This window comes from Carassius carassius, chromosome 45 (genome assembly GCF_963082965.1).
Source record: "Carassius carassius chromosome 45, fCarCar2.1, whole genome shotgun sequence".
In the NCBI taxonomy this organism is placed as follows: domain Eukaryota; kingdom Metazoa; phylum Chordata; class Actinopteri; order Cypriniformes; family Cyprinidae; genus Carassius; species Carassius carassius.
Genome location: NC_081799.1, coordinates 11,642,448 through 11,661,570, shown reverse-complemented (window position 1 = coordinate 11,661,570; position 19,123 = coordinate 11,642,448). Strand labels below are relative to the sequence as shown.

Below are 19,123 nucleotides of genomic sequence, written 5' to 3'. Positions count from 1 at the left end.
AGTATTGTTTATGCAACTAATATGCTTATGCTTACTGTATTTGCATTAACGGATTAGTTCACCCCAAAATGAAGATTCTGTCATTCTGTCACCCTCATGTTGTTCCAAACCAGCAAGACCTTCGTTCATCTTCGGAACACAAATTAAGATACTTTTATGAAATCTGAGTGCTTTCTGACCCTGCATAGACAACGACAAAAATATAACATTCAAGGTCCAATAAGGTATTAAGGACATTGTTTAAATAGTCCACGTGACATCAGTGGTTCAACCTGAATTTTGTGAAGCCAAGAGAATACCTTTTGTGCACAAAGAAAACAAACTTTATTCAACAATTTGTCCTTTTCCATGTTGGTCTTTGAGAGTAGCAGTTCACCTGTGTGCATTTCTGGGCATAGTAGTTAGTAGTTGCGTTAATGTCTATAGAGGGTCAGAAAGCTCTGGGATTTCATCAGAAATATCTTAATGTGTTCCGAAGATGAACGAAGGTGTTACAGGTTTGGAAAGATGATTAAATGGATGCTCAGAATTAATTGATTTTTAATTAGTTGCCTTTTTGTGGCTTGCAAGCCACCACTGGTGATGTTGAACAGTTGAACAGAGTTTTACTGTATGTAAGTGAGGAATTTTGCACTGCAGTGGCCAGCAATGGGAATGAGACCATGGAAGTCAGGTCAATTCCACTGTAGTTCAGTTTAGAACACCTATTAGTAACTGACAGCATCACAACTTGACAAACTCAAATTCAGAGTGGATGTACCTTAAGCAAACCAAAAAAATATGCATTCTGGAGTCAACCAAAGATTGCATTTCTGGAAGTCAGTTTTTCTGTACAGGTTCAGCCTGAGGCCTCAGTGATACAATGTTGCATTTTATGTTGAGTCACCATAAAATGCTATTCATGAAGGGGAAGAGACAGTAAAGGAGAGAGAAAAACATTCCAATGAGAGCAGACATGTGATGCGTCATGAATTCTTGTGCCTTTTGTGCTCTATGTACGTTTTATTTATTTATTTATTTATTTTGAGTTTGCGAGTAACGTATTGAGAAGTATTTTATTGGGATAGCAGTTGTCAGGGTGCACAAGTGTAGCACACTCCTGCCTGGGTTGTCAGGGACTAGCTTACATGCCATGTTTGTCTACTGAAATGACTGTCCCACATATTAAATAACCATATGACTGTGGCATCCCATGAACGTTGTGACAGGCCAGTCTAATATGAATCCTAAACACTTCATGTCCAATGAGGTGAATTTGATGGTGCTAAATTGTTGCTATACTGTCCTACACCAATTAGATACTGTCATATATCTGTCAAAAACTAGCGGGAATCTCACTGAAGACTAATTGCAGAAATATTTACCCAGTGTTCCTCAGCCTGTGTGGGAATATCTGTCTCCCTCTCATTGCCTTTTATTTTTCATGGTTTTTATCTTCTGCTATCTCTCAGAAGCATTAACTGTGTGATGTTCCATAAATGATCCATATCAAACACAATCCATCTTTCTATCAAGGACAGCAGACGTAGGAAAGATAGTCCCTCCTGTATGCCTTCCCCCACCTCATGCCATTATCTTTTCCATCCCTGTCAGTTTTACATCCGCTCTTCTGTGTCACTCTCATCTTCATCTCTCTTATCCTGTTTCATCCTATGTCATGATGTCCCTAGTCTCGCAAAGCTAGACTTTTGACTCAAGGCAAAAAGTCGGGTTGCCATTGCAGCTCATTCTATCCATGAACCGCCCACTTAGAAATAAATTTGGTCTGACTTCTAAAGCAACAAAACAGTGTTTTTACTTGCATATTCCTTTCTTTCTGACACTTTACAAACATTGAGTGTTTAATCTATTTTTCTGAGCATGAATTTCTCTGATTTCATCCCACAGCACAGTTCAACTTGATTCCTGTGGGTCTGCGGATAGTGGCGATTCAGGGAGCGAAGACTGGCTTTTACCTGGGCATGAACAGCGAGGGATACCTCTACACCTCCGTAAGTGACTGAAAGCTCTTTTAAGGATTGATGATTATCATAATTAGAATCGTTATGCCGGTGTCCTCCATGTGTCTCTACAATAATGATTCACAGATAATTGATGATGTACAGCTATTTGAGGGGTAAATAATTATGCATGAGTGTTTAATTACTCTCCTTATAAAAAAGAGTTTGGCCAAACATACTTGTGTGAAAAAGGATAGCGTAATTAGGAAGATGCGGACTCCATCATTAGTTCTAAAAACTGCAGGCCTTGTTTATAGCACACAATTACCCATTTTGGACCTAGCAGTGAAGCTCTAAGACGCTCTCCATGGTGCTGAATTGTCAGGTTGCTCTCCATGGTGCTGAACTTCTCTGGCTATATCACAGCATCCAATACAGTTTACAGAGGGGGTCTGTACACCTTAACCAGGTAAACAAGGTGTTTAGGACAGGTTTGAGCTAAACTCTCCAGGAAGCCAGCAGAATTGTTTAGGTTCTCTCCATTGGAATTACATTTTTGTGATCTTGTTGCCTTTTTCCAGATTTAAGAGTTCTTGTTGTAGCCATTTAAGAAAGTGTATTTTTATTTTATATTATTTATGTTCAAATATTATTTGTTTGTGTTTTGTTTAGTTCAATTTGCTAATCAGGAAAATTGTAAACATCAAAAGGGCATGGTAAATCGGACGCGGTACGCCGGAAGAAAGGAAATGGGTCAGACATAATTTTTTGTTTGAAGAATCCTTTTTTTTTTTTTACGAGTTTTGTTTGGTACAATTTGCATCTTAATTTTAATATGGTTTTTTTTTTGGTCAATTATTAACCTAAATAAATAAGAAGAATAAATAAGCATTTCCTGGAATGATGTGTGTTCAAGACAAGGCCCGCTACCATGCTTTCGTGGCCAAAACAAAGGCCAAAACAGTTTTAATGTCACAATGCCAAATAAAATAGTTCAGTATGCAGTTCAATATACACGTATGTTGAAAAGTGGAGATTTTAATAAATGTGTTTGAAAGAAGTCTCTTATGCTCACCAAGGCTACATGTATTTGATCAAAATACAGTAAAAACAGTAATACTGTGAAATATTATTACAATTTAAAATAACTGTTTTCTATTTGAATATATCTTAAAATGTAATGTATTCCTGTGATTTCAACATTCATCAATTCAGTATTTAGGCTAAAGTAAAAGTCTTTTGTAAAATTATGTAATGATAATGTTACCTTACTGTCACTTTTGATCAATTTAATGCATCCTCATTTAATAAAGCTATTAATTATATATATATATATATATATATATATATATATATATATATAGAGAGAGAGAGAGAGAGAGAGAGAGAGAGAGTATATATATATATATATATATATATATATATATATATATATATTATTATTTTTTTAATGGTACTGTATTTTGCCACAGAGTGTGTGTATATATATATAGTGACTAATTAGAAAATTCAAAAAGTTACACATTCTCTTTTTTTTTTTTAATCTCTTGTGGTTCTGGAGACATTTCAAACCCTATGTTAAGCGTACTAGAAACCCTATAGCCATATTGGATTTGTGCCGTTAATGTTCCCAAAGGTCAAGCTTTCCCAAAAAAATAAAAACAATAACAAAAGGATTAGCCCATGCAGTGTGACCAATTACCCAAATTGTGCTTGATGTGGAGTAGAGTGGAAAGCAGCAGCATTAGCAGGCAAGGTGGAGCAGATATTTAGACTGTGTCACGGCTAGAGCAGGATAAAGAGAACAGAGAGTGTGATGAGACAGCTCGCAAAGAAAGATATTGAGTGTGTGTTTGTTAAGCTGTACATATGTGTGTGTGAGCGTTCATCCCAGAGCTGCCGATTAGAATGGGGGATGAGAGAGCTTTTGTCTCCTGCCTCTCTGTGAACTAAGAAATGAGGAGATTTTCTTCTCAGAAGTAGAGAGAGGCATTTGGTTCAAAGGCAACTGATTTTAATTCAGAGCCTGCATTGCTTACCGATGCGCTGCAAGCTTTAGGACATCCTGTCCTGTGTCTGCTATCCTAAAACTGTCCCTCCTCCCCCGGTCTTAAGTCTGGTCTGTCCATCCTGTCCTTGTCATTTTCACCATTCCCTTTCATTCGGACTCATCCTTAACAGCTTTGTCCTTTCCTTGTTACCATAACCATCTGAATTTGTCCTCTCTGAGCCTTATTTCAGTCTTTGGCACTCAAACACACATTATTTTTTGCTTCCAGTCTTATCAAAGAACATTACATTGAATTCTGGGTAAATTATGTGCGATGGGATGGTTTATTTTAATCAATGTCAGAGGGGTTACATAAGCAGATTAATTTGGGAATCATATCTATGTTTTTCAGTGCTGCTTAACTGGCATCTGGATGCAGGAAATCAGGGAAATTATTTTGTTATATCACCAGTCTGTGCATAAGATTTTTTAAGCATAAGGTTTAAATGCAAGTGCAAGTGTATGATAACCATCGGCTCAAAGAAAACGTGTATAACTGACCAGACAAATATGTGAGACTCTGAGAACATAGCTAATGGGGAAACACCTCACTCTTCAGGGCATTTTTCTTCTCCGCATGCTCCTGTCCCCTCCCCTCCTCTCCTCACTGCAGTTAAAGAGAAGGTCATTCATAATATGCCACTATATTGTCAAGCTCTGTAAGTATCTCATTGTCATAATCCTACGTAAATTAGACGAGCTGCCTCAGGGATTGTGCTCTTCTGCCATATAATGGATTTCATACATCCCCTTGGGCAGACATTCCTCATGTCCTCATGCAGTGTTTGGTGCAAAGCCTGTAATGACCATTAAGGTTTAAAATGCACCATCAGATCTGAAAGGGGCAATTCAGACGCAAATTTGCACTTATGACAAAATGCTTTTTGAAAATGGCACATTTATAAAACAAAAACGTAAGACTTTTCATAGCTATCTTAAAGTACTGTCCCTTTTTTTTCTATTTAGTATTTAATGCTGGACATCGCCTGTAAAGGAACAGATGTTTAATGGTAATGTTAACCTTTATTTATTTTACCATTAACAGACAAAGCAACATTTTGAAGCCCTTATCATCAAAATCTGATGAAAATTGTCTATGATGGTTCTTTGCCTTCACTAATGTAATTAGAAATCACATAATTTGATCAACATTATAACACAGAAATGCCCCCGAGAGAAAAAAAAGAAAAGAAAAACAGAAAATGTCTGGAAAAGTAATTTAATGGAATCTTAAAAATCATGATCCAAAATATTTCTGCAGCTAAATATTTATTAACCTGTTAAAGCAAAACCTGCTTGCAAACAAATTGTTCTTTGATTATTTTCTGTTAATTGATCAAATGGTTCACAAAAATGACCTGAATGGTTATGAAAATGCGAAGGGTCAATTCTGTTATAATCAATGCAAATATTAGATTTTTACAATATAAAGCACTTCCCATTTTCACTGCATGGAAAAAAAAGTTTGGAAACATATCCTTTTGTTTTCCACAAAAGAAAGTACCATGGTTAGGAACAACATGATGAGTGAATGATGAAAGAATTTACATTTCTGGCTAAACTATTCCATTTCCAAGTTTCAACTATACAGAGATCAGCACTGAGCTAAAAGCTTTTCTGGAGACTTCATTGTTTTAATTATCAAGGCACTAGCTGTGTGTGTGTGTGTGTGTGTGTGTGTGTGTGTGTGTGTGTGTGTGTGTGTGTGTGTGTGTGTGTGTGTGTGTGTGTGTGTGTTGTGTGTGTGTGTGTGTGTGTGTGTGCTTGGCACAGCACAGTAGCCCTGGAGAACGATGGGAATGGATTGCTGAGGGAACCTCCACACTGTTGGTCTACAGTAGAGGGGTTGTGTGGGCATCGAGATCGGTGATATACCTGTTGTGAAGTTAAGAAAATGGTTTCTAGATAAAAATAGAGCCGGTCCTGTCCTGACCCATTTTATAGACAATATGCTCTGGAAAAACCCTCCTGGGCTGAACGAGAGAGGGTGAGAAAGAGAGCACGAGAAAGATATGGGGAGTGGGAGGCGCTGACACAGTTGTAAGGTTCTTGACAGAAATAGTTGTGGGCCTGTTGCCATGATCAGTCATTATTCAGGCGACACAGGCTTCGATTTAAAACTCCTCATTCCACAAACAAAGTTTCCACCAGATAACTTGCGGTATAATGGCACTGTCTGAGCACAATAGGTGCATGTGTGGGTGTGTGTGATTGCGTGACCTCAGACAAAACGTGTATAATGTGTGTTGTGGTGCCTTTATCTCAGCTTTGATAAATGGTTTCTATAGTCTCTCTCCTCCACAGATGGTATTGAGATTCAAAATGCTCCCGTCACTGAGATGCAATCACACCCATCACAGTGCAGACTCAAAGAGACATGTAGTTTCTAAAGGCAAATGAAAAGCCAGAGACTTACTGAATCCAAACTAGAACATCCAGTTGCTTCCAAACACACCTCATTCCCAGCATTCCCTCACAAGCCGGGGAGGAATGGGGAGAGAGAAGTAGAGAGAAACAGAAGTGTAAGTGGTTCAGTAATCTTCTCTTTTCCCCTTGCAGGTAATGAACTGCAGATTGTAGCTGTTCATCCCCATAAACCCTCTGCGGCATTTTAAGCTGCCTCCATTTCCCATAAGCCCCCTTATGAACCCTATAGTACCCTTCAGTTGAGAATCTTGTTATTCTGTGGCCTCTCTGTCTTTGCCCAAGGTAATCTTATTAGTATTTCTACAGATTTTTTAACATGTTGATAGACACTAATATGTAAAATATCATGTACAGTGGGGAAAATATTTATTTGTTCCCTGGTTGATTTTGTAAGTTAACCCACTAACAAAGAAATTAAGAGTCTATCATTTTTTATAGTAGATTAATTTGAATGGATAGACACAGAATACCACATTATATAAAGGATAAAGATTGATTTGCATTTCAGTGAGTAAAATAAGTATTTGATCCCCTACCAACCAGCAAGTATTCTGGCTCCCACGGACTGGTTATGTGCCTTATGTGGTTATGTGGAACACAGATTATTCCTGTCACTTTAAGAAGTTTTTCCTAATGTCAGCTCGTTAGGTGTATAAAAGACACCTGTCCACACAATCTGTATTTTCCATTCCAACATCTCCCACCACCATGGGCAAGACCAAAGGGCTGTCAAAGGATGTCAGAGACAAGATTGTATGTTATATATAATATGCACAAGGCTAGAATGGGCTACAATGCCATCAGCAAGAAGGAGACAACTGTTGGTGCAATTATTCGGAAATGGAAGAAATACAAGTCTGGAGCTCCATGCAAGATCTCGCCTCATGGGGTAAGGATTATCATGAGAAAGCTGAGGAATCAACCCAGAACAATTCTGAAAGAGCTTGTTAATGACCTTAAGGAAGTTAGGACCACAGTCACCAAGAAAAGCATTGGTAACACACTATGCCACAATGGACTAAAATCCTAAAAAGGGTCCCACTACTCAAGAAGGCTCATCTACAGGCCCATTTAAAGTTTGCCAATGAACATCTAAATGATTCAGAGAAGGCTTGGGAGAAAGTGATGTGGTCAGATGAGAACAAAATTGAGCTCTTTGGCATTTACTCGACTCGCCGTGTTTGAAGGGAGAGAAATGCTGACTTTGTCCCCAAGAACACCATCCCTACTGTCAAACACGGAGGTGGAAACATTATGCTTTGGGGCTGTTTTTCTGCTAAGGGCACAGGACGACTTCACCGCACTGAGGGGTAAATGGACAGGGCCATGTACTATAAAATCTTGGACAAGAACCTCCTTCCCTCAGCCAGGACACTGAAGATGGGTCATGGATGGGTCTTCCAGGATCTCAATGACCCAAAACATATAGCCAAAGAAACAAAGGAGTGACTCAAGAAGAAGCACATTAAGGTCATGGAGTGGCCTAGCCAGTCTCCAGACCTCAATCCTGTGGAGGGACCTGAAACTTTCCGTTGCTAAATGACCGGATTTCGAGAGAATCTGTAAAGAGGAGTGGACCAAAATCCTTCCTAAAATATGTGCAAACCTGGTGACTAAAAAACTAAAAAAAAAAAAAAAAAAAACATCTTACCACTGTGCTTGCCAAAAGGGGTTTCTGTACCAAGTATTAAGTCATGTTTTGCTTTGAGATCAAATATTTATTTCACTCACTGAAATGCAAAATCAATTTCTAGACTTTATATAGTGTTTTTTTTCTGGATTTTTTTGGTTGGTATTCTGTCTCTATATGTTACAATAAACTTACCATAAAAATTACAGACCCAATATTTTTTGTAAGTGGGCAAACTTACAAAATCAGCAGGGGATAAAATAAATATTTATCCCACTGTAAATAAAATTTTGTTTAAAAAGGAGAGGAGCTCACACAAAAATTGTTTATTTTCTTACAAAAAAATATATGATATGATATGATATGATATGATATGATATGATATGATATGATATGATATGATATGATATAATATATTTTATAATATAAATAAAAGTTTGGGGTTGGAAAGATTTTAAATATATATATATATATATATATATATATATATATATATATATATATATATATATATATATATATATATATATATATATATATATATATAATGTTTTTTATGCTCTTATGGCATACAAGGCTGAAGTTATTTGATCAAAATGTTTCAAATGTAATTACAGTTTTAAATTGTATGTAATTGTACGTCTTAAAATGAATGAAGTATAGCTGAATTTAGAATTTTCATCCTCAATACTCTAGTCTTCAGTGCCACATGATCCTTCAGAAATCATTCTTATATACTGATTTGGTGCTCGAGAGACATTTATTATTATGAAAGATTTTGCAACGTGTCTTTACTGTCACTTTCAATCAATTTAATGCATCCTTAAAAAGTAAATAATAGGCATTATTCTGACAGTCATTTCAAACTGTAGTATGCTACACTACATTGCATGTCCTGTATTAAAATTTATATTTTTGTATTGTTAATACTTTTTTTCTGTAAAAATGTTTATAGTGTTATCATTGCCAGTCTGATCAAATAATGAATTACTAACAGTTGATTTAACCAACAGTATATTCATCACACTGGAAATGAAAAGGTCAAGTTGAGTGCACTGCACAGTGGGACACAGTATCTCATTCTGTGTTCTGATTTATATCACACATTTTGGAAAATCTAGTTCATCCCAGCAATCTACGCATACAGAAAATACACATATAGACCTTATGCATCAGAGAAACAAGCCTGCAGCCATCTTTAGAAGTTTATCTTTGAACTTCCATTATAGCACCGCTGTTGAAGAGTAATTAGCTGAGGAAATGGATTTACTTATTGTAGAGTTAACGAAAATTATCATGCATTCTAATGTTTATAGCAGATGGATGTCATAGCAAATGTCAGCCGACCGGAAAGATTTGAAGAAAAAAGCAGTTTGTTCATAAATTCATACAACCTTACCGCCACGCTGTAGAAATGCATATGGAAGACAGAAGAGATGAGTGTAGTGTTAAAAAAGGGACGGAGCTTCTCTAAAAACTCCAAGAAAATGTAAGAATAGTATGCTATTCTATGCATTTCACACATTACAGATTCATATGTGTCATTGGTTTCACAACAGTTCTGATCGATCTTTACACACACAACAGAATGAAAACATCAAGTCAAATTAGGTAAATGGGTTAACTAATCAATATGATGGTGTTAAATGATTAAACTCATTTATTGTAAATACAATTTAAACAACCAACTCCATTAATGTTTGAACCTCAAAAGACTGGTAAAGATTTGTACATCTCTAAAGTTGAAAGTTTAGAATAAATGCTGCCAGCACATTGATATTGTAAATGTACGTTTACTAGATTCACAATTTACATACAGATCCCATTACTTTGCTACATGCTTATTAGTAATTCTGTCAGCCCTGTTCCAGATCATTCATTAAAGCAGGAGATACCATCTAACATTCCATAACATGAATCTTATTGACAGGGACCCTCCATTCGTCACTCAAAACAAAGATAAATGCCATCAGCGATCTGGAATAGCTCCGCCCACCCTCACCAGCTGCACGACCATCAGTAAACGTCACCATAGGCAGAGCGTAAATGGATTATGTCCTCGCCTGCTTTCGTTCATCCATCCATTGATGTTTCCTAATGCCGCCCTGCATGCTTTATAGACTTATGTAATGTTGTATGCCACTGAACATCTGCTGAACACACAAACTTACATCAGTGAATGCGTCTTCCCAAACATGTACGTATAAGTAGCAACACACATTACACGTATGAACTGTACACATATGCACTCAAGTGCAAGGATTAACTGAGGCATAAACATATTGGGCCACAAACACAAAAATACACTCTAACGCATGAAACGTAATCCCCAGTAAGGAGCTTTATGTTTAGATATGATCATGGGCGAGACTGGCCCCAAATGACATATACAGACAGAGATTATGGCACCACTGGGGCCACTTTCGGTCAGCAACTATTGGGTTTTTGTTAAGGGAACCAGGGTGAGTTGGCCTACAAAAATACATCATCACTGCAGTGCTCTATTGACAGCCAATAAAAGTAGTCATGTATTCAGAGTAAATAAGACTTATATTATATTTTGCAAATACAACATTTTTCCAAGCATACATTTAATTCCTTAGCTGCTAGCTATCCAGTTACTCTCTTTCATTTTCCGTTCTCCGCCAGTGCCATAGGCCTCCTCCACTCACAGGAAGTACAGCACTCATTTACAGCTTGAGTCATAACTTTGCTATCCCAGTGTTCCTTTGTGGCCAAGATGCTTGTTTTGCGTGTTTCCCATGTTCTTGAGATGAAGGGCATATTTCTTGTCTACTTCCAGTCTCAGTATAACGCCTATAGCTGTAGTCATGGATTTGGGACTAATACAGTTTCACTGAATAATACATGTGTCTTTGAAATAGCATAATTGATATCAATTATTCAACTGTGTCTCCAGCGTTGTGTTACATTTCCTTCCCAACTTCCTGCTGAGAACGTAAAGGACATAGAGGTCACGTTGGTCCCAAAATGTCAAGAAAATTTCAAAACATCTGTGTTGCAAGACTGAAACCTCATGTTATTGTGCTTTGCTTGTCGTTGGCAGTTTAACGTGACTGTTAAATTTTTCATCTGTTAAAGTTATTGTGATGGGCATTAAAGGTCTGACAGCCTTAAGACTGCTTTTTGCAGCACTTGAGCGGGCACTGTAAACTGCCCTCACATCAAGCATTTTTGCATTTGCCACGTGGGAGTAACAAGGTCATTAACAGAAACAGCACAGCAGTAGGATCCCACACCCTCCGTATGTCAATTTCATGCTCTCTGAACCAAAGGCTGTGAGAAGAAACTTGCAGAACATCTTGTGGTGGCTGCGGAGTATCTGGGTATATGTTTTGTTAAGTCTGCACGTTTGCTAATATGTGTAGTTCACACTTGAATAAAATTGAGGGGGAAAAAATCATAATAATATGATTGGAAGCTTAAAAAATTCAAGCAACATTATACAGCACATTTCCAAGTCTCTGTGTAGTACTGCAGCTGTAGTACTGTAGTACTGATGTAGCTAAATATACATTGTTTTAAGAAATGGATAACATATTGTACATTAATTAAATTGATGTGTGTGTGTAAATATATAAATTCAAACATATTGTTGCCATTACCATAGACTCACCTAACTACATGAAACTGAATGTTGTGACGTTAAATTAAAAATAATATTTTGCATGTCACTATATGATTAAATAGTCACACCATAGTATAGGTATGTATACTATAGCATGTAGCTTGTAGGTTTAATTCAATAAAACAATATTTATAAATTCAGTATTTTTTGTTTTAAAACTACTAAGGTGAAATTTCAATGAACTATAATCATTAATTTATACAAACCATGTATTTTGCTGCTTAAACTATTATTATTATTATTTTTTATTTATTTATTTATTTATTTATGATAGTGTAGCACGCACACATATGCTGTACAGGTTTATCTCAAATAATATTATATAGAAGAAAAAAAGGTATCTCTTTTTTGTAACTTATTTCAAACAGATTCATTACATGTAATGATTAAATGTTAATTACATTCCATAGATTCCATATGGTGTTCAGGTCAGGCATGTTGGCTGCCTAATCAAGCACAGTAATATCATGGTCAGCAAAGCACTTGGAAGGGGGTTTGGCTCTGTGGACAGGTGCTAGAGTCCTGCTGGAAAAGGAAATCAGCATCTCCATAAAGCTTGTCAGCAGATGGAAGCATAAGGTGCCCCAAAATCTCCTGGTAGATGGCTGCATTGACTTTGGACTTAATAAAACATAATGGGCCAACATCAGCAGATGCCACGGCACCCCAAATCATCACTGACTTCAGAAACTTCACCCAGGATTTTGGATTCTGTGCCTCTCCGGTCTTCCTCCAGACTGCAGACCTTGATTTCCAAATGAAATGCTAAATTTACTTTTATCTGAAAAAAAGGACTTTGGAGCACTGAGCAACAGTCCAGTTCTTTTTCTCTTTAGTCCAGGTATGTTTCTGACGTTGTTTCTTTTTCAGAAGTAGCCCTTTTCCTGAAGACGTCTAAGCGTGGTGACTTTTAATATGCTTTGATACAGCACTCTGTGAACAGCCACCCCTTTCAGTAATGACCTTTTTTGACTTATACTGTAGGGATGGTCATTAATGAAATTCAAATGTAAATATTCTAATATTTTCAGATACTGGATTTTTGACTTTCATGAGCTTTAAGCTCTAATCATCAAAATTAAAAAAGCACAAATACTAATTAAAACAATGAATTTATACATCTAGAAGTAGTTCAGAAAGTCACACATATGACTGTTAACACTTAGAAAAAGTTAAAATCCTGACAAACGTCTCATTGTTAAAGTCTGCATGAACTGGAAGACATAGTCTTGTATTGTAATGTGTTTCCAAATGAAGCAGAAAACTAAATATGAAAGAAAGAAAAAAAGAAAAAAATGAGGACGGGGCTTGATTGTAATGCACCCCTTTACCTAACTATCTAACATTAGTTGTAAAAAAATAAAAATAAAAATAAATAGGGTCAGGTTTGATTTCATGCAGACTTTAAAGGTCACCTGTCTGTGTTTATGTATTGAACAAAGTGATTTTGAAATGGAGGATGTTTAAAGATTTAGCAAGGCTATTTTTCCTTTTTTAGACAGAGGCTCATGAATGGGCATTACTTTATGACCAGGTGAATAGATGCAATCAGACCCTTGCATGCGAAAGTAAAAAAAATGGAGGAAGGCAGCGAGAAGGAAGAGAAGGGGAGGAGAGGGGGTGGAGCGAGGGGAAGGTCAGAGTGCTGCTTTGCATGATAAAGATGTTGGCGACTTGGCATCTTTGTCAGGATTCTCTGCACGCAGGCCAGATATTACCTCTTTCTCCACATGTCATTCCAACCCATTCCACCAAGACACTCAAGCTGAAGGAGGCAGTCTAACTTCATGAGTCAGAGCGAAAGGATTAGCTTTTCATTTAAGCCTGTAATCATGGCTACTCAATGCTTATTCTCCCAAGCACAGATAGGAGCTGGCCATCTGGGTCAGGGGTTTTCAGACTGGGGCCCAGAACCTCAAAGGAGACCACAAAGGGGTGCTAGGGGTCCGTAAAACAATTAGCAGGAAGTAATAATAATAATAATAATAATCTAAGTTAATGTATGCGCTTAAAGGTGCAATAGGTGATTGTCTTCAGAAACATTTTTTGTTATGCTGGTTGAAAGTCTTTTCACATTCCGATAGCAATCATTAAGTAACATGGTCTAAATGTATTTATGTATTTATATATTCTGTGGAAGGCGTAGGACCAAGAAATGCTCGTTCCGAGCACCCTGCACACCCTGTTCGTGCAGACAGGATACATCATCAATGTGTTCACGCACGCTGTGCAGACAGAGCGAGAATGGCAGGCAAACATCAACAACCTGATCTTCCTTCCTGGTATTGTAGTACTTTTACTAATTGTACTATTAAGTTTTCTCACCGGTGAATGGCACATGATGTATTGCAGTAATGTTGTCTCTGGTCGTCTGTGTGTGTATATGCCATCAGGGGGCATGGCTCTGTACTGCGATTATACAAGCAATACACACACACATGTGTGTATTCATACATATTAGTTTTTCTTATAATCACATAAATATAATTATTTATGTTTATTTAAAAGTATGTTATAAGTGTATTTTATATCTGACATTTTTAATAATATAAATGTATACAAATTTTAAATTTAAATGTTATACTGACACAATTAAGATCTTAATGGTGTGTTATGTTCTGATTGAAAACATAGAAACTGTTTAAATTTACTATATTTAAATTATTCCCATTTGTATACATTTATATTTATTATTTTATATATAATAAAATAGTGTGTAAATTGTTAATCTCAGATAGCTTAATAAATAGGAGATATTTTAGAGAATATTAATAATGACAATTTGTTTGAAAATATATAAATATAAATCTAAATTTAATTCAAATGTATTTTAAATTTGGAAACAGTGATCTTGTCTTTATAATATCACACTTAATTTGTTTTTTTGTTTGTTTGTTTTTTTTTCACACATTTTTTCCTAACATATTTAGGGGTCCTTGGCATCAAAAAGGTTGTCCTCAGGTCAACCCCAGGAGATCAAGTTCTTAATGTCTTAAGACGGTACCACCACAAGCTATAATGTAATGTATGTTGTAAAACAGGACAAAGGTCAACTTTGGGACTTAATATTTGAAGACTGAACTTGAAAATGTGAGGTTGGATGTGACAATGTCCTTCCCTGTGGCCGTGGTAACACGATTCACGTGATTAGATTGTTATTAGTATTCCATGAGGCTGATCATCTATTGATCTCCTCCGTCTGTGAGATTTTAAGGACATCAAATACGTGAGGAAAAAGCTGCTTAGTTTGATGCACAGGCCAAGAGGAAGGGAAGGAGGGTTAGATAAAATAAGTGAAAGAAAAAGAACGTGAGTGCTGATGAAGACAAATCTAAGAAAAAATCCTGAGCATTGCATAGACTCTAAAAGCAGACAGGCAGAAATTTGGACGCATGCGCTGGTTTTCACTCAAGTTGAGCTGAGCTGCTTAAGATTGGGAAAGAAAAACCCCCGTAACCCTTTCATCCACCTTCAGACCCCAGAATCATCTCTGTTTCTCCTTTCCTCACTCAGTCCGAATCTCTCAATCTCCGGTGGTTTGCCAAAAGTCTTCAGTCAGCCGTTTCTACTTGACTACCCTCAGTAAATCCATCCTGCTGATTGGGTCTGCTCTCTGACAGGGCAAGGACCCTGACGAAGACTAAGAGAGATGTATACATGTCACTCCTGGTTACAGTCACCTGGCTTTAGTGGCTTGGATTGGTGGAAAGGGCTCTAAGTAAAAGGGAGATGAATGGGAACGGCGAGGTTCTGTTCAGAACGGGCTAAATGAAAGTTTTAGGTTGAAAACGGAATGTGTTTTTCTTCATCGCAGGTCATGACATTTTGAGTATCTATAGATTTGTGGCTTCTGCTTTCAAGTGTGTGCATTTACATTTGCATGCTGGTACATATGTTGAGTGGAGCTCGCTGCTTCTCTACTCTCGGAGTACCTTTGGGGACAGTGTTAAGTTCATCAGTCATGCAAATGAATGCAGTTTTTGAGTAGAATAATCTACCTCCTGCTCTCTGGAGAACACTGCTTTCAAGGAAGCACCATGATGGGATTTCCGCTTACCCTCTACAGATGCAGACCAACCAATCAAAAGTACGGTGTAATGGTATTTCTGTTAGAAACATGCTAACTTTGTCATCTTTCGTTTTCTCATACATGAATGTGCATGCATTACAGATGCCTGTACTTATTAGCATATTTGTGTTTTTTCATTCTTTGGCAGGAGAATTTCAACCCCGAGTGCAAATTCAAAGAGAGTGTGTTTGAGAACTACTATGTGACGTACTCCTCCATGCTGTACCGCCAAAGCCAGTCTGGACGCTCGTGGTACATTGGCATCAACCGGGATGGCCAAGTAATGAAGGGCAACCGTGTGAAGAAGACCAAAGCAGCCGCACACTTCCTACCTAAAGTCATCGAAGGTCAGATCAGGTTTAAACTTTCAGATTACGGCTGCATGATTAATCAAATGTGACTGTCATACGCATCTTGTCAGTAGAGATGGTTCTGTGATCAGTAGTAAAGCCTCATCACGTGCTTTCAGATGGAGAAGCATTTACTACACAATGTATTTGAAGTTTCAGCACGAGAGCGCCCTCTGGCATTCGGATGGAGATTCACTACTGATCACAGAACTGTGCTTTAATGAAATATATGCATGACAAAATAGCGATTTATCGCCTTTGCGATTTAATTTTAATTAATTGTGCAGCCATAATTCCAATGCAGAATATAGCTTACCAGAGACTAATTCCAAGATGGAAAATCTAACTTGAAGGGGTAACTGTGTTTTAGTTTCTAGCTGGTTAAAGCTTGTAAGTAATTGGTCCAAACAGGTGACAATAGACCAGTTTGATTGGTCGATTAGCAAACCAGGTGGTCAAGATTGTTTTTGGAAGTTGGTGGCTGGCCAACAAAGAGTAGCTAATAACCAGCTTGCACTGACAAATGATTAATATTTAGCTTGCACTAGCTGTAGACCCAATAATGCCAAACTTAGACTAGGCATCTTGGACCAACTTATAACCAGCTTGCACTAGCATAGACCAGCTAGTAACCATCCAATCTTAGAGCAGATAATAAGCAGTCTAAACAAGCTAACGACCAGCCAATAACCAGCCGCCCTAGTTTAGACCAGCTAGCCCTATCTCAGGCCAGAGGCTGGTGGCATAAAATGTTTAGACTAGTCTTGAAAATTGGTCAGCTATTTGTTTTCTTTAAGACTGGTCAAAATTGTTAAACTTCGGTTACAAAAAAAACAAACAAACAAACAAAAACCTTAGATTAGTAGATAAGCTGATCTTAAACCAGTATTCAGCTTGTACCAGATGTCATAGATGAGCTTATATCCAAATTTGGCCATCTTATACTAGATAATAATAAGTTTGTACCAGCTAATGGCCCTCCCAATATTCAAATTAGTGGTCCAAACAAGGGTTTTTCCAATGACAGATTCTTTCATTTTTTTTTTGGACTATTCCAGAGACTATAACTTTAGTTACTCTGTTGTTGCTTTAAATAACCTCAGTGTGTCTTTACTCTTCTTGTTCCCTTTAGTGGCCATGTACAATGAACCTTCACTGCATGAGCTTGTAGCGGAGCAGAGTCCTCCACGCAAAACCGTAAAGACTTCAGACTCCCCGTCTCACCAGAATGGCAGGAAAGAAGCCCCCAGAGCTGATGCTTCATAGCACAGGGGGCGCACGCAGGGAGGGTGAGGGACTACATAGACACTGAGAACTCCATTTTCCTTCATGTAATGAGGGCAGGAAGAGCTGTGTGAGCGGCTGTCAGTTGTGGGGTTTTGAATGGGGCAAGATCAGACAGACAAGTGGAGAATCCCTGCCTCTCTCCATCGAACCAGCTCACATATATTTCCACTGACCCAGCATGACACCTGACCCCCCCTCCCCCCGTATGATCCCATAATCCTCTGCAAAAACATTTTTCCATGCACCCATGTGCCCTACTTGAGTTCTCTCACAGTGTCAGACGAAAAATGCAAACAATATTCATCCTAACTGAAGAATTCAATTGGCTTTTCTTTCCCTACGGTTTCTTTTTGTTTGAACAAAGAATTTTAGTGCAAGAACAAAAGCGAAGCAGAGAGAGGTTATTATACAATATCATCATAATGATTTCAGCAGATGAGACCCTAGCTGGTTCATTTTTTTTCCTGCCATCACTTTGCCAAATGCTGCTCTGTGCCAGTCAGAACTATACGAAGGAGCATAGTAAAATTAGTTTTTATTGGACCATTCAAGGAGGATCCAGTTCTATTGGTCAGCAGTGTCGATTGATTTCTGCTGGGCCGCTGCCAGGGAAGCCAGTGGTGTTGTGCATAATATGTGATTGGGCAGCTTTTGAAATCAAACATAAATCTGTAGTTCTACTTCTTTCCACTGTCTGATATTCTCAAAAACAACCCAATGAGGATGATTATGAATTTAGATTGAATCCACAACTCAAAACACATCTGTTTTTGGTTTCATTATGGCTACAACTGCAGACTGTAAGATCCAAAAAAAAAAAAGAAATTCTCTTGTGTGAAACTCTATTCATGTTTAATGGCCAGTTGGCTTGAAGTGGCTTCTGTATCATTGGCAAACGAGTGAAGATTATTCGGGGCAGTTGTTTGATAGCTCTTTGATGGAATTCTTAGAGGGGATTACATGGAGTCAAGCCATGATTGCTTGAATTATTTACTCCTTTTCCCGGGAACGTTCAGCTTGTTCAAGCAGCTCGGACAAGAGATTTTAATATGCAAATTTAAATTGCGGCAAGCTGATCAATGACGCAATGTTTGTGTGCGTTTAGACGTGAGTATTAGAGTGTGAAAGAGACAGAACGATGTGAAATGAACATCTGCTTCCATTATTTATTTGTGTGTGTGGCAGTCTGGACACACATGTGTAAATTGGCTCACACACCACAGTTGATTATTGTAATGGCTCGGTAGAGTCTGGGCATTTTAATCTGCCTGGAGATGTTGACTGATGACCCTCTCCAGGTTTCATAATTGACACATAACCAAGCGGATGTGCTGTGACATCCAGGATCTCTTTGTAATTCCACAGGCATCTTATCAGTTTACACACACCACACTCCGTAAGTTGTTTGCAATGTGTGCGTTTGCAAGTGCATTGGTCAACCAGTTTCCAAATGGTGACCTTTTGTCCTACAGAAGGGAAGCAACCTCCTCTTTGATGATGACATGCATTTGTGGGCCAATAGCAGTTGCTGAGGCTGTAGAAGGTATGGCTTGCATGTCTTTTGTTGGTTTTGCTGCTGTTCTGTCTGAGAAAGGTCATTTGTTAATTCTTATTTGTGTTCACATAGACGTAATCTCCTTGAGCTGTGCCCTAACATCTGACCAGCAAGAAAAAGAAAAAAAGAAATAAATACATACATAAAATGAATCAATATTTGACTA

General features: G+C 37.7%; 1 protein-coding gene across 1 annotated transcript in view; it reads left to right on the top strand.

Moving 5' to 3' along the window:
- The window catches only part of fgf11b (fibroblast growth factor 11b), a 41,132-nt gene extending 22,905 nt beyond the window's left edge, over nucleotides 1-18,227 (top strand). The window contains exons 3-5 of the mRNA XM_059539541.1: nucleotides 1,888-1,991; nucleotides 15,914-16,112; nucleotides 17,248-18,227. Coding sequence (XP_059395524.1) covers nucleotides 1,888-1,991; nucleotides 15,914-16,112; nucleotides 17,248-17,381 — 437 coding nt within the window. The 3' untranslated portion in view covers nucleotides 17,382-18,227. The remainder of the gene's footprint in view (nucleotides 1-1,887; nucleotides 1,992-15,913; nucleotides 16,113-17,247) is intronic.
- Nucleotides 18,228-19,123: the final 896 nt, after the last annotated feature.